Source organism: Arachis duranensis, chromosome 5 (assembly GCF_000817695.3).
Source record: "Arachis duranensis cultivar V14167 chromosome 5, aradu.V14167.gnm2.J7QH, whole genome shotgun sequence".
Taxonomy (NCBI): Eukaryota; Viridiplantae; Streptophyta; class Magnoliopsida; order Fabales; family Fabaceae; genus Arachis; species Arachis duranensis.
Window position 1 is genome coordinate 104,339,720 of NC_029776.3, and position 13,718 is coordinate 104,353,437.

The following is a 13,718-nucleotide window of genomic DNA, read 5'->3' on the forward strand; positions in this document are numbered from 1 at the left end:
TGCAAGTGTGGCGTCTACCCTAACCCCCAAATCCCCACTGCGCTCATCGCTCTCTCTTCTCCAAATCTTCACACACCCAAGACCTAACCATACCTACCTAGTACCTGCGGCACCCACTACCCAGCCACCCACCAGGCCACCACCGCGAAGTCTTCGGCCCGTCGCACATCAGGCCAACCCGAAGCCACGCCGTTGCACATCAGGCCAACACGAAGCCACGCCCGTCGCACATCAGGCCAACACGAAGCCACCACCGACTGACTCAACACGGCAGCACAGCACCACGCCGTCGCCGTTGAGACGCCACCACCCTAACCCATCAGTTCAACCCAGCACGGCAGCACCTCCCAGTCTCCCACTCAGCCTTCCTCCCAAGTCAATATGGAGCCCGAGCCACCGATTCAAGTAATGTTTAGTTGTTTATCATTTGCTGTTTACTGGTAATTCTGTTCATTAGTGTTGATTTGTTGCTACTTGCTGTTGATTTGTTGATTTGTTGCTAAGTTTTGTTGATTTATAGCCTTTTTTTCTGGTAATGAGCCACCGATTCAGGTAATGTTTTGTTGATTTGTTGATTTGGAAATGTCCTGCTTGCTGTCTTGCTGGTTGCTGTTTAGTGGTTCATTTTATTGTTGTTTAATGGTTCAATATATTGGAAATGTCCTGCTTACTGCGTTGCTGTTTAATGGTTCATTTTATTATTGTTTAATAGTTCATTATATTGAAAATGTCCTGCTTGCTGCTTTGCTGGCTGCTGTTTAGTGGTTCATTTTTTTGCTGGTTATTGATTAATGGTTCAATTAAGTTTTGAAAATGTCCTGTTTGCTGCCTTGCTGGATGGTTATTGATTAATGGTTCAATTAAGTTTTGATTAATGGTTCAATTAAGTTTTGGAAATGTCCTGCTTGCTGCCTTGCTTGCTGTCTTGCTGGATGCTGGTTATTGATTAATGGTTCAATTTAGTTTTGCTGCTTGCTGCCTTGCTTAATGCCTTATTGAATGTTGATAACTTGATAATTGGTAATTGGTATTGCTGGATTGTTGGTTATTGATTTGTTGTGCAGTTTAATGCTGGTTATTAATTTATTTGTTGTTGTTCATATTATGTAACTGTTTTTTTTTATTTCAGGTTGGTTTGTATTAAGAAGTTTAGTTACTTTTTTGGAGAAGACACCATAACTTTGCTATCAGTTTAATGACATTTTATTTTTATTTTCAGCTGTGTTGACTGTTGAACTATTAAACTTCTTTAATTGTCGTATTTGAATTCTGTTGTCGTTAAATTTCATTAGATCAAGACTTTGTTAGCTATTGTGTATTTCGGTTTGTCAATTTCAATGTTATAACTTTACATAATAGTATGGTAGAATTTTTTTGATTTGATTGAAAAAACCGAACAAATCAAACCAAACCAAACCGATATTAATTGGTTTGATTTGGTTCGGGTGATCTTGACAAAAAAACGAACCAAACCGAACCGTAATTTAATTAAACGATCGGATCGGATGGCTTTTCTCTCAAAAACCGAACCAAACCGCACCGCGAACGCCCCCTAATTTGATTCATCTAAATTTTTTCTCATTAAAAAATTTTTTTATCTTAAAAAAAATTACAATTATTTGTATAAGTAAAAAAAATTAAATTATAAAAAATTAAAATAAAATTAAATATTTGAGTAAAATGACAATTAAGTCTTTAAAAATTTATATTTTAGACAGAATAATCCTTAATAAATAAAACAACAAATAAATTTTGAAAGAAGACTAAGAGTAGACACATTCAATCCTTCTATTGGATTTTTTTTGTAAATGTTAAAAGTGTTACTAATGTATAATATTAAATAGAATGACTTAGTTATTAAGTTACATGTTAGAATAAAACAAAAGGTTAAAGATAATTTAGTCTTTATTCACCCTCAATCAAATACCCTTTTTAATCCCTAATTTTTCTAGAATCTCCAATTTCACACTTTTTTTCTGCACATTTAATTTTACATCTTGACCTATCATTGTTCAATCATTGTAGTTCTCTTTTTTGTGCCATTGTGTAGTCCTTCAGCCAGGTTGAGCAGATTTATTGCGAGCAGAAATTTTTTTATAAAGAGATCCAATACCTTTTTTGCAATATTTTCAGCACGATAAGAATTTACAAAATGTCCAGTATTATCATCGACAACAATATTTTTCTAAGCATTTGTCTTCTTTGTAGTTATACTTTCAATTCCCAAATCCTCAAACCTCACATTTGACACTTTTTTTTTCTTGAACCACTGACCTTTGATTTTTTTACCTTCTTCCTCATCTTAGTTACATTATCATCTACCTCAGTCTCATATTCAGTTTTATCATGCCATTGGGACCATACAAAAAGAAACCACAGATTTTCAAACACAAAATTATTAAAATAAAAAATTATCTAGAGAATGAATATGATAACAAAGCACACCATCTTCTTCCTTCTACAACATCGTAAGATCATCACAAAAGTCACCAGTTTTGGAGGGAAGCTTTCATAGTCTGTTAGGGTTTGTGGGTAAATAAAGAAATGTGGAGAGGATTAAGGAGAATTTCTGAACTTAAAAGCGTGGAGAAGAATTGCTCGAAACAATAACGTTTTTAATTCCCAGCTAGCACTAATAAACACATCGCCATTAATAATGGTACATGTGAACAATAACGTGTTTGATGTTGGTCACTTTTAAAGATCTATTCGTTACTTTTTTTTTTCTTTTTAAAGACTATTTTATCCAAGGAAGAAACTCACCTGCAGTCGACTGGAGGTGAAGTTGCTTCTGGATGGTTGACACGTGTTACTCTATGGTTTAAAAAAAATCGGTTTATTTTAAAAAAATCGGTTTAAATTGGACCAAACAGTTACTTTTATTCTCCTCTTCTTCGATTCGCACGTAAAATTCGTTCTCTTTCAATCTCTTTTTCAGAACTAATATGAAACTTTATATGTTCCTTTTATTTATATTTCTCAATCAAATTTATTATTTCAAATGTATTTCTTAATTTATTTATTTTTTAATTCCTCTGTGAATGATAAAAATTATTTAATAAATACGTACATATTTATGTCATCACATCATTTTGATGTTCAGGATCATAAATGCCAAGATAATTCATGGCAATTTCATGTGATGGAAGACAAAAATGTAATTATAGTATAACGTAGAGTAGTTGATAGCATGAGCATTGTTGAAATTTTGGCATGATCTCTTTCATATTTGTTATATGTCTCTTTAGTTGGTGATGTTATAGTTTATTGTGATGATATGATGATAGTTTAATTGTATGAGTTATGTCCTTTTTATTTGGTTGAATTTTTTTATGGCTATCTTATTTTTGATGGCAATGTCAAAATAAATATTTTCATTATTTGTTCTTTTTTTTCTCTATTTTTGAATCAATTTTATTTTGAAAAAATTTATTAAAAATTTTTGTTGTAGACAAAATTAATAATATTATGTTCAATTATTTAAGGAGACCAAATTAATATTTTGATTAGATACTTTTGTTTTATTGAAAATAAATTTTAATTTCATTAAAAAATAAATTCTAGTTGATAAGTAAAAATACAAAAACGTGCATCACAGTGAAATCATAATTTCTAGACAAGTAAATTATAGACTTATTATCTTAAAAAAACTAATTTATTTATAGAATAATATTAAAAAATCAACAATAATTTGCATGAAAATAGTTTATTAGTAAAATAAAAGTTAATTGATTGATTACCATAAAATTTAATTTAACGATAAATTTGTAATTGAACATATTTTTACAGCTTAATTTAAAATCTGTTTACAAGTAAAATCATATTATTAGTAAAAATACAAATAAAATTCTAGTTGATAAGTAAAAATACAAAAACGTGCATGACAGTGAAATCATAATTTCTAGACAAGTAAATTATAGACTTATTATCTTAAAAAAACTAATTTATTTATAGAATAATATTGAAAAATCAACAATAATTTCTAGACAATAGTAAATTATAGTCTTAAAATCTGTTTACAGCTTAATTTAAAAGCAACTAAAAATGTAAGTTATGGGAAACAAAACAAAACTCATTAAGAAAATAGAAACAGAGACACAAAAAAAAGGACAGATGATATCATTTATGCCATTTCTATAAAAAAAACCGTGAATTTTTTTTTTCAGAATACTAAATTTTACTTTTTCAAACAATTTGTATACATATATTTGACAAAAATTAAATAAAAAAAATTTTCAAATAAATTTAAAGAAAAATTGGTCAATATAAATGAAGAAAAATAACATATCAAATTCATCTGTTAGGAATTTAGAAATAACACGCAGAAAGAATTTAAATTATTTTAAAAGTAGTTATTTGATTTATTCAAACCGGTTTTTTTAAATAAACCATTTATATAAAATAAATCGATTTTTTTAAACCATACATTAACACGTGTCAACGATCCAGAAACAACTTCACCTGCAGTCGACTGCAGGTGAGTTTCCACCTTTATCCAAAGTACAAATCTTCGTGAATTTAATTATCATTTTATTTTAAATATTTTTGTAATAATTCCACTTAATCTCATTGAATATCAATAAATTGATTGATCTATAACATAAAATATATAAAAATAGAATAATCTTTTAATAAATTGAATTAATAAAAATATAGTAAGACAATTTTTTTTATAAAAAAAACTTAATAATCATATTAAACTATTCATAAAAAACTTATGTTATATGCATTACATAATACCTCATACCATTTGATTTCACACATTAACCATTATATATTATTTTTTAAAAAATAAGATTTTCATATACAAATATTTAAAATATTGACAAAATTATTTATAAAAAAAATTAGTATTATATTCATAAAAAATAAGTTTTATAAGACAAAAATATGTCCTTTTTTTTAAAATAAAATTAACTGAAATTCTTAAATTACCTTTACTCATTATTCTTAACGTCAGACACCATCATTTTTATTTTCCCATATCTCAAACTGTCACGGTCCTCAGTCACTAGCATGGATTCAATATAACCCAATTTTAATTTTTTTTTAAAAGAAAGAAAAAAAAAAGAAAAATCGGGGATTCATTCTCTTCTGTTCTGAGTCCCATTATCTAGTGTTTTGGATGAAATGCTTGATGGGGTGCGTAGATTCCATGAGCAAGATGCTGAGGTGAAGAAAAAATTCTACTCACGTGATATTACAAAGAGGGTGTTCTACAACACAAACTTCAACTTTTATAAAGCTTCAGAGGTTAATTGGAGGGACACCCTCTCTTGTCTATTGGCACCAGGGCCCCTTGACCCTCACCAACTCCCTTGTATTTGCAGGTATATGCAGAAAGACTAGAACTCTAGCCTGGTTGTTGATTTGGTAGAGACTCATATGTAGTTTGTCATCATATAAACTTGATAATTGAGAACTGTTAGATGATTTAATTTGATATGCTTGCAGAGATGTAACAATTAAATACTTAGATCATGTCAAAAAACTGGCACTGACTCTGTTAGAATTGTTTTCGGAGGCATTAGGCCTAGAACGCAGTTACCTTAAGGACATAGATTGTGCTGAAGGGATTTTCATGCTTGGACATTATTACCCTCCTTGCCCTGAGCCTGAACTCACTTGGGGGTTAAGTTCTCATACAGATGTGGGCTTTGTAACTATACTTTTGCAAGACCAAGTTGGTGGACTTCAAGTCTTATATGAAAACCAGTGGATTGATGTCACTCCTATTCCTGGTGCTTTCATCATTAATCTTGGTGATATGATGCAGGTGATTATAATAAATTCGGCTTTTTTACTTAAATACGCATGAAGAAAACATTAATTCCCAAAATGCGCATAGATGAAAATGTTTCTGCAAATGCGCACCCCCAACTCGCAAGGAGCAACAACGAAATGGAAATGGGATACACCTCAAGGATACTATCCACGAAATGGGGTCATGGCACTGACAGAAACCATTTCGTGCCTGGCACAAAGGAAATGGAGCATGTCAAGGTTGCTGTCCACGAAATGGAGCAATACATGCATGGCAAGCACGAAATGGGCACTTCATTGATGGTACACACGAAATGAACCAAGTCAAGTGTGTCATCCACGAAATGGGCACTTCATTGATGGTACACACGAAATGGGCAACCTCAAGTGTGGCAGGCACGAAATGGGGGGGTGGCAGTCAAAGTCTCAGTGTTGCAGTTCCCGTACGAGCATGCATTGGGTGAAAGTGAGGTAATTTATTGTTGGGTTGTGATTCTACAGCATATAAAAGGAGGTTGTGGGAGGGGAGGGGACCAAAGCCAAGGTAAAAAAAGGAGAAGTGAAGTAGTTGGTGGCTTCGATGAGAAAAAAAAGAGAAGTTGAGGAGTAATTTAATTATTAAAAAAATGAGTGGAAGTGGAATTAATGTGGAAGAAAATCTTAATAGGTTGGATGAATATCACATTTCAGCTCATTTACATGTTAAGGTGAGTTTAAATTTTTTAATAAGAAAAAAAATTTTGTTAATAATTTAAATAATTGTTTTAAAGTATATAATTTTTTTTGTTCTATTTCAATTTCAGCCGGCACGTGTCTTGACTCCGCATGGCACGCTGGTCGATGTTTTCTCTGTAGACGAAGCAGATTCGAGTATGGAGATTAGGAGGCAGATGCTGGAGCCGTATCTAAAAAGAGCCGGCTTCTATTATGCGCTCTGATAAAGCGTTTTGAGTACGACAACCCAATGATTAGCGCTCTTATGGAGAGATGGCGTCCAGAGACCCATACATTCCACCTCGCATGGGTGAGTGTACTATCACTTTGGAGGATGTTGCCATGCAGGTGGGGTTACCAATCGACGGTGAACCGGTTCACGTACGTTATCTTCCTGACAAAGCGAACAACACGGTTCACGTACGTTATCTTCCTCTCCTTGCAAACTATGAAGCCATTAGTACATATAGTTGGGGTAGTGCCGTGCTATGTTGGTTGTATAGAGGCATGTGCCTAGCGACTGATTATAACGTCAAGGGAATGTCTGGTTGTCATACACTGTTGATGTCTTGGATATACTTCAGGCTTCCGTTCTGGGCACCGGACGTGACGAGCCCATACACGTTTCCGTTAGCCACAACGTAATAAGTTTCCTTCCATATGTCCTGTATTTGTGCTTTGTGTTCTTATTTCCTCTGTGTATTTTTTTAAAATGTGGTTAAGATTTCATTCTGTTCTTTCGCAGTTGGGCGGGTTGAAGTATCTCTGTAGCTGGTTATAAGATTCATCCGAGTCTCCATAGATTCTGGCTATTGCCTTTTGCTTCGCTAGCCAAACCTTTTTGTAAGACACCTTGTATCCGTATGCCGACTCCACAGATCCCTGCAACACTTTTATGCAAATAGTTGCGTCTGCTTGAACCATAGGGAATATGTGCTGGCATATGACATTTGAATCCAGTTGAGCATGATCTTGCGAAGTCGCAGACGCCAAACAAGTGTGAGGCCCTTGGTATTTTCGAACTTCCCAAAATCTGGACGCCCTCGTCTTTGCAACCCTCACCATCCAGGAACATTGGTCACCAAAAAGTTTGCATCGACAAACATACCTACTATGATCTGACTCCACCACTTTGAATTCTGCACTTCGACGGATGTTGTAGTTCTTAACACCAAGCATTGCTGCATCCTTGTTCACGAATTTCATGCCAACCTCTAGCTCCATTTCATTGGTCAAACCATAGTTACTGGGTATGTCCTCTACATTTGTCGAGTTCATTGGACCAAGACTGAGGTGCAAGTAATGGTCGGGGGTGCCGCTGGAAAGAGCTCCGACCCTTGCAACATTGATGGGTTCAACAACACTTGGGATGACCCTTTCGCCCTGAACCGGTTGGGTTTCCAGAACAAGCTCTGCTTCCTCTCCACTATCATTCTCAATCTCGTCTTCCTCAGATGAGTCAGCCAACCCGTCGGCCATTCCTTCCGGATACGCAACATGGACATTGGGGAAGGGACGTTGGTCAGGTATTTCTGTATTTTGGGCGGGAGCCACGAAGGCATTAAAGGACGGACTACGACCCCTACCTGTGTCCAAAAATGGAATGCCTTCACCAGCACAGGAATTTCGCATTTCCTCCACGTTATTCGAGCTAGATGAGCTGCCCCCCACATCTTGGAGCTTCACGCAGAGTTCCATCGAATAGATGCTTCCGATGCTACGATGATATGAAAACATCATCGACACGTGCTGGTCAGATTTAATATGCATTTTCTGATATGTAAACGAACTTGCTACATCAACGGGCATCCTGTAAATGAGCGTACTGATATCCTTTTTTCCAATCAACCCAGTGGTCATCAGAATCATATTTTTTAGTTGTTGCAGACACGACTGTGGGGAAATCATTATCCAAAGTGGGTCGTCACACATAAAGGTCACTCCCTCAGCAGTGTACAAAATTTCACCGTTGGGATATATGACCACATAAATATATTCAGATGCCATAATGACACCCAAAAAATTAGTGAAAGTAGTGAAATTTTCGGAGAAGAAGGAAGGGAAGAAGGTGTGAGAGTGAGAAATGTGGCTATACTTCTGCTGGCGACGGATTTTTATAGCCTAGCCGTTCTCCCAATTCGTGTCTAGTACACACAAATTTGTGACATTTCGTGTGAGGTACACGAGACATGGATGCTGAACTCAGCCGTACACCCATTTCGCTGATGCCTGCCCAGAGTTCCTCCCTCCATTTCGCGGCTGCACTCAAGGAAATGGGAAAGCCATTTCGTGTGTGGTTGGCATGAGATGGAATGCCCATTTCGTGGGCACCTTAATTGAAATTGAGTTCATTTCCATTTCACGGGCAGTGTCCACAAAATGGTGATGCGTAATTACAGAAAGATTTCCGGCCATGCGCATTTTGGGAATTAATGTTTTTTAGGTGCGCATTTAGGTAAAAAAGCCAATAAATTCATCAATGTTTTTGGTAGTGATTTATATTGTATATCTAATTGTGTATTACTACGTTAACCATATACTTTGTATTAGTTGTATATAATCTTCTACAAATACATCTGTACATGTATATCAGTAAATGTAAAATCAAATGCTTGTGTCACATATCAGCACCCTCATGTCACACAAATACATCTGTACATGGTTGTAATATGTACAAGAAACGGATTAACAAGAACTAACAAATCATCTCAGAAGGCTAAAGCTATACAAAGTGACCAAAACTTAGACTACTCTCTCTTTTGAAACTAACGAGTTCAACATTCAACAGGTTTATGCAAACGATAAGAATGAAATAACTAGGTCCTTGTTCTTGAAATGCCAAAGGAGATGGTATTTTATCAGCATGGAAGAATCAATGGAAGTTCCAAATATGCATTAGTTGTTCATTCTAAACTCAAATCTGGAAATCTGCTCAGGAATGCTGGATATAACGGGACCATATGCCTGCAACCAAGTTTGATTGATACACAGATTAGCATATGATCCTTCTAATGCAAACTTTAAGATTAGTCAAACCATCTTCAAAATCAAAAGCTTCAGTTCATGGAAATGTTTTTATATAGAGAATTTGATGATAAAATGTTTCAACCTACCAATTTACAAAACAATTTTCAACATAGTAACAGGAAGAAAAAAGAGTAAATAAATCATACATAATTTGCCATACCTGAGCATTGTCATACAGATCAAATATTGGAACAGCAAAAAGTTCTAGATTTTTCGGCACCTCAAAGTATTCACTATCAGATAAATGGACCATGTAAAGCACTCTGCACTCCTGCACAAAGTACTAGCATACTTGTAATCACGGACCAACAAAATCAAGAGTACATGATACTCAATGACAGTAGTAAATTACCTTTGGTTTTTTTATATGAGCAGGACAGTGTGGATACATAGAGGTTTCGAAGTTCGGCCTCCACCATCTTGCCACACATTCACCTATCTGCAGCATCAACAATATCTTCTGGTATGGGCCCATATAATGTGGAAAGACAACAATATTACACTCATCCAATACACACCAGTAGGTATAGAATCCAAACAATTGTCCAGTTTCATAGATTCATTCATCCATAAGACAGAAACATTTCGATTCTTCTACAAACACATCGGTTTTACTTGTCCAAGTCTTTGCCTCTAGATAATTTCTTCCATACATCCAAAAAGCAACTAATACTGTAACAGTACCTCCCAGTTAGGCACAAGATTTTGCAACCTAGGACCGAGCTTGCTAGTCAACTTTCTCTTCAAGCCCTCAATTTCTGTCAAGTTGAAGAACAAGAGCACAAACAGCAGATTAGGATAACCAAGAATTCCTATTATCAGATAATTTATCATGCTAAACAAGTGGAAATTCAAGATCCTACCATTCTCTCCTGGCTTGAGCCGTCCTCCTGGAAGGTTTTTGAATGTTTCTCCGATTTTTTTAAGAAGTAGTAAATGAGGATAATCGTGTTCTTGTACCTGCAAAATGAAAGCATATGTTGAGATAGAACAACAAACAGAATCACCAAAGAAATTATCCTAACAACCCAACACTCATTCCAAATAACCTCCCCTATGAAGATGCTGCTAGACACCTTCTCAATGTTCATATTCCAGCTTCAAACTTAACATAAGCTCATGTGTTATAAAAGATATGATCATTTATATTCTATTAATATATTATAAATAACATTTCAGAGTACCTTACAGAAGGGGATTCATTGTTACATTAAAAACACTAGTGATAAAAATGCAGAACATACCAAAAGTGCTAAATTCAAAGAACATTAAATCAACAAGTGAACCCACCAGTAAGACGCCTGCAACGCTGGTTCTCATTCCTTCTTTTTGAAAGCTGAAATTCATAAAACAAAAGCAAAAAACATATGCATCATATAAGCAACAAAGAACAAACACACCAACCTAAACCCTAAAGACCTACAACCCTATAAAATTCCCAGTGGACTCTAGAACGTTATAACAAAATCATGTCAAGAAAGTGCAACATGTCAAAATCTCAACTTTAAATAAAAAAAAAAAGAAAAGAAAAGAAAAGGAGGGTATAGCCGTATAGAAAGTGTTTTAAATTTTGTATTTGTTTGAGGGGAAAGAAAAGAAGAGAAAAGCGAGTAATGAAAGAAAGAGTGAAAAGAAAACGAACATCTCTCTCAGACGATCAAAGCGAGCGGGGACGGAGGTGTCCTTCTCAACCTTGGTCTCTTTGGGGCCGAATTCGTAGTGAGAAATAGGGTATAAGTTCACTACCATTTCTTCTTCTTCTTCTTCAAAGTAGGAAACAAAAACAGCGCGAAAGAAAAACGCGAAACAAATTCAAAGACTTTTTTTTATTTGTGTCTAATTCAAAGAGAGACTTTGACATCTTAAATACCCTTCCCTCGTTGGGTAATTGCGATTTCTTTTTTTCCCGTAATTAATATATTTTTATTTTTGTTTATGAAAAAATGCCATGGGTGTAAAAAAAATTTAAACTTTTTTTCTTTTTTAAAACATTCTAACTAATAGTATTATAGTTTTAATTAAAAAAATTAAAAAAAAGGCATAATTACTGTTAAGAATTAAGATATCTAGACCAATTGTGCAAAAAATCTAATACTATACACTTTTTTTAAATAAAATTTTAGATAACTAAAATAATAATAAAATTTTTTTATTTTATAATTACTTATAAAATAATTTATATAACTCTTGAATAAATATTTGCGTCATAATAATAATAATAATAATAATAATAATAATATGAAAAATAGTTTTGTCGACCTATACCTTATATATATTAAAATAATTGTTTAAACAAATTAAAGAATTTTATTGTAAAAGATTTTATAGTATATAAAATACAATTAAAATAGTATAACAAAGCTAATTCTCTTCGTTTATATATATAAAAGTAGAGTAAATTATCAACACGAATTTCTGTCTATTTCTCAGAATAATAACACGATTTCTTACTATAAAAATGATTTACTTCGATTTTTATCCTCTATTTCCCTGACACAATATAATGTGGTCTTTATGGGTATTTTTCCATCAATTCTGAACGAAAAGTGCTGACATATCAGGTTTAGAAATAGACAAAAGCTTAATTATCTCTAAATTCAAATTGATTAGGGGTTTATTTGTCCCTCTTCTTTAAACAATATAAGATTAAAATTTGGTTAATACATTAATAATAATAATTCTATGATATATTATTAGTATTATGATTTAGATAATTTTTACAATAAAATAAAAATTAATAAACACATTATTTGATATATAGTAAAATTTTTTAGAGTAAGCTACTAATACTAAATGAAATAAAACATAATAAACTCGACAAACTCAAAATATCAATAATATTATTAATTTATTAATAATGTTTTGAGTAAAATATATGTAAATTTAATTTAATTTTAATGAATCTACATTATTTTTATATTGATAAATCTTCATCGATATATACCTTATGAGAATATGTATTATTAATAGATTAATAATATCATTAATGCTTTGACTTTGTTGAGTATAAATGGTCTACGTGTGTTATTGATAAATTTTCATCGATATATATTACCTTATGAGAATATGTATTATTAATAGATTAATAATATTATTGATGCTTTGAGTGTGTGTGTGCAGAATTATTGATTTAGTTTAAAGAGAGAAAAAATTAAATTTGTTATTATTCAAAAAAATTTTTACTATATATCAAATAATATATTTATTAGTTTTTATTTTATTGTAAAAATGATCTAAATCATAATACTAATATTATATCATATAATTATTATTATTCATGTATTAATCGTATTTTAATATTTATTATTTATATATTTAAAAATTATATTTGAAAATTATTTATTTAGTTTTATAATAAATAATATTTTCAAATTTGAATAATTTATTAATTAATTTGTACTTATTATACTATATATTCAATAAAATATTAAAAAAGAATATTAATATAATAATAAAAAATAATTTGAAAAAAGATATTGTTTAAAGAATAAAGACAAATAAATCACTAACTAATTTGAATTTAAAGACGATTAGGCCTCTGTCTATTTTTAAATCTGAGACGTCAGCGTTTTTCGTTTAGTGTTGACGGTAAAACACCCGTAGAGACTGCATTGTATCACGGAAATAGAAGACAGGACCGAAATAAATCGTTTTTATTTTTATTGTGAGAGACTGTGTTGTCATTCTGAAATATGGAAAGGGACCGAATTAATAGTTCGTTCTATATAAATATTTGTTTAAGTGAAATTTTTTATAAAATATAAAAAAAATGATAATATTTTCTTATTTAAGTTAGATTTAAACTAAAATTTGATAAATAAATACGAAAACAATAAATTTATTAACCCTCAAACATAACTTGACTCATCTAAATTTTTTCTCACTAAAGGGATTTCTCATCTTAAAAAAGAATAAATTATAAAAAATTAAAATAAAATTAAATATTTGAGTAAAATAACAATTAAGTCCTTAAAAATTTATATTTTGAATAGAATAGTTCTAAATAAAAAAAACAACAAATATATTTTGAAAGAAGACTAACAGTAAACACATTCAATCTTTCTGTTAGATTTTTTTGTAAGTGTTGAAGGTGTTACTAATATATAACGTTAAATAGAATGACCTAGCTATTAAATTACATGTTAGAATAAAACAAAAGGTTAAAGATAATTTAGTCTTTATTCACCCTCAATCAAATACCTTTTTTAATTCCT

General features: G+C 32.2%; 3 protein-coding genes across 3 annotated transcripts; 1 reads left to right on the forward strand and 2 right to left on the reverse strand.

Moving 5' to 3' along the window:
- The first annotated feature begins 5,130 nt into the window (after positions 1-5,130).
- Positions 5,131-6,701, forward strand: LOC107491193 (1-aminocyclopropane-1-carboxylate oxidase homolog 1). Its single transcript, XM_052261874.1, has 5 exons — positions 5,131-5,330; positions 5,455-5,776; positions 5,821-6,066; positions 6,160-6,234; positions 6,567-6,701. The coding sequence occupies exons 1-5, from the start codon at positions 5,131-5,133 to the stop codon at positions 6,699-6,701; spliced, it is 978 nt and encodes a 325-aa protein (XP_052117834.1).
- Positions 6,702-7,203: 502 nt separating this feature from the next.
- Positions 7,204-8,175, reverse strand: LOC127747701 (uncharacterized). Its single transcript, XM_052261875.1, has one exon. It carries the CDS (start codon positions 8,173-8,175, stop codon positions 7,204-7,206), a length of 972 nt encoding a protein of 323 aa, XP_052117835.1.
- An 899-nt stretch (positions 8,176-9,074) lies between these two features.
- LOC107491195 (pre-mRNA cleavage factor Im 25 kDa subunit 2) lies at positions 9,075-11,316 on the reverse strand. Its single transcript, XM_016111992.3, has 7 exons — positions 11,147-11,316; positions 10,795-10,840; positions 10,368-10,464; positions 10,189-10,262; positions 9,857-9,943; positions 9,665-9,775; positions 9,075-9,441 (listed from the first exon to the last, which is right to left on the reverse strand). Exons 1-7 carry the CDS (start codon positions 11,251-11,253, stop codon positions 9,373-9,375), a joined length of 591 nt encoding a protein of 196 aa, XP_015967478.1. The 5' UTR covers positions 11,254-11,316; the 3' UTR covers positions 9,075-9,372.
- Between the last annotated feature and the right edge of the window lie 2,402 nt (positions 11,317-13,718).

Coding starts and splice junctions, on each gene's coding strand:
- LOC107491193 (XM_052261874.1), top strand. CDS start 5,131: ATGCTTGATGGGGTGCGTAGATTCCATGAGCAAGATGCTGAGGTGAAG. Junction 5,331..5,454: donor CAACTCCCTTGTATTTGCAG/GTATATGCAGAA, acceptor ATATGCTTGCAG/AGATGTAACAATTAAATACT. Junction 6,235..6,566: donor ATGCATTGGGTGAAAGTGAG/GTAATTTATTGT, acceptor TTTCAATTTCAG/CCGGCACGTGTCTTGACTCC.
- LOC127747701 (XM_052261875.1), bottom strand. CDS start 8,175: ATGGAACTCTGCGTGAAGCTCCAAGATGTGGGGGGCAGCTCATCTAGC.
- LOC107491195 (XM_016111992.3), bottom strand. CDS start 11,253: ATGGTAGTGAACTTATACCCTATTTCTCACTACGAATTCGGCCCCAAA. Junction 10,465..10,794: donor GCGTTGCAGGCGTCTTACTG/GTGGGTTCACTT, acceptor TTCATTTTGCAG/GTACAAGAACACGATTATCC. Junction 10,263..10,367: donor GCTCAAGCCAGGAGAGAATG/GTAGGATCTTGA, acceptor TCAACTTGACAG/AAATTGAGGGCTTGAAGAGA.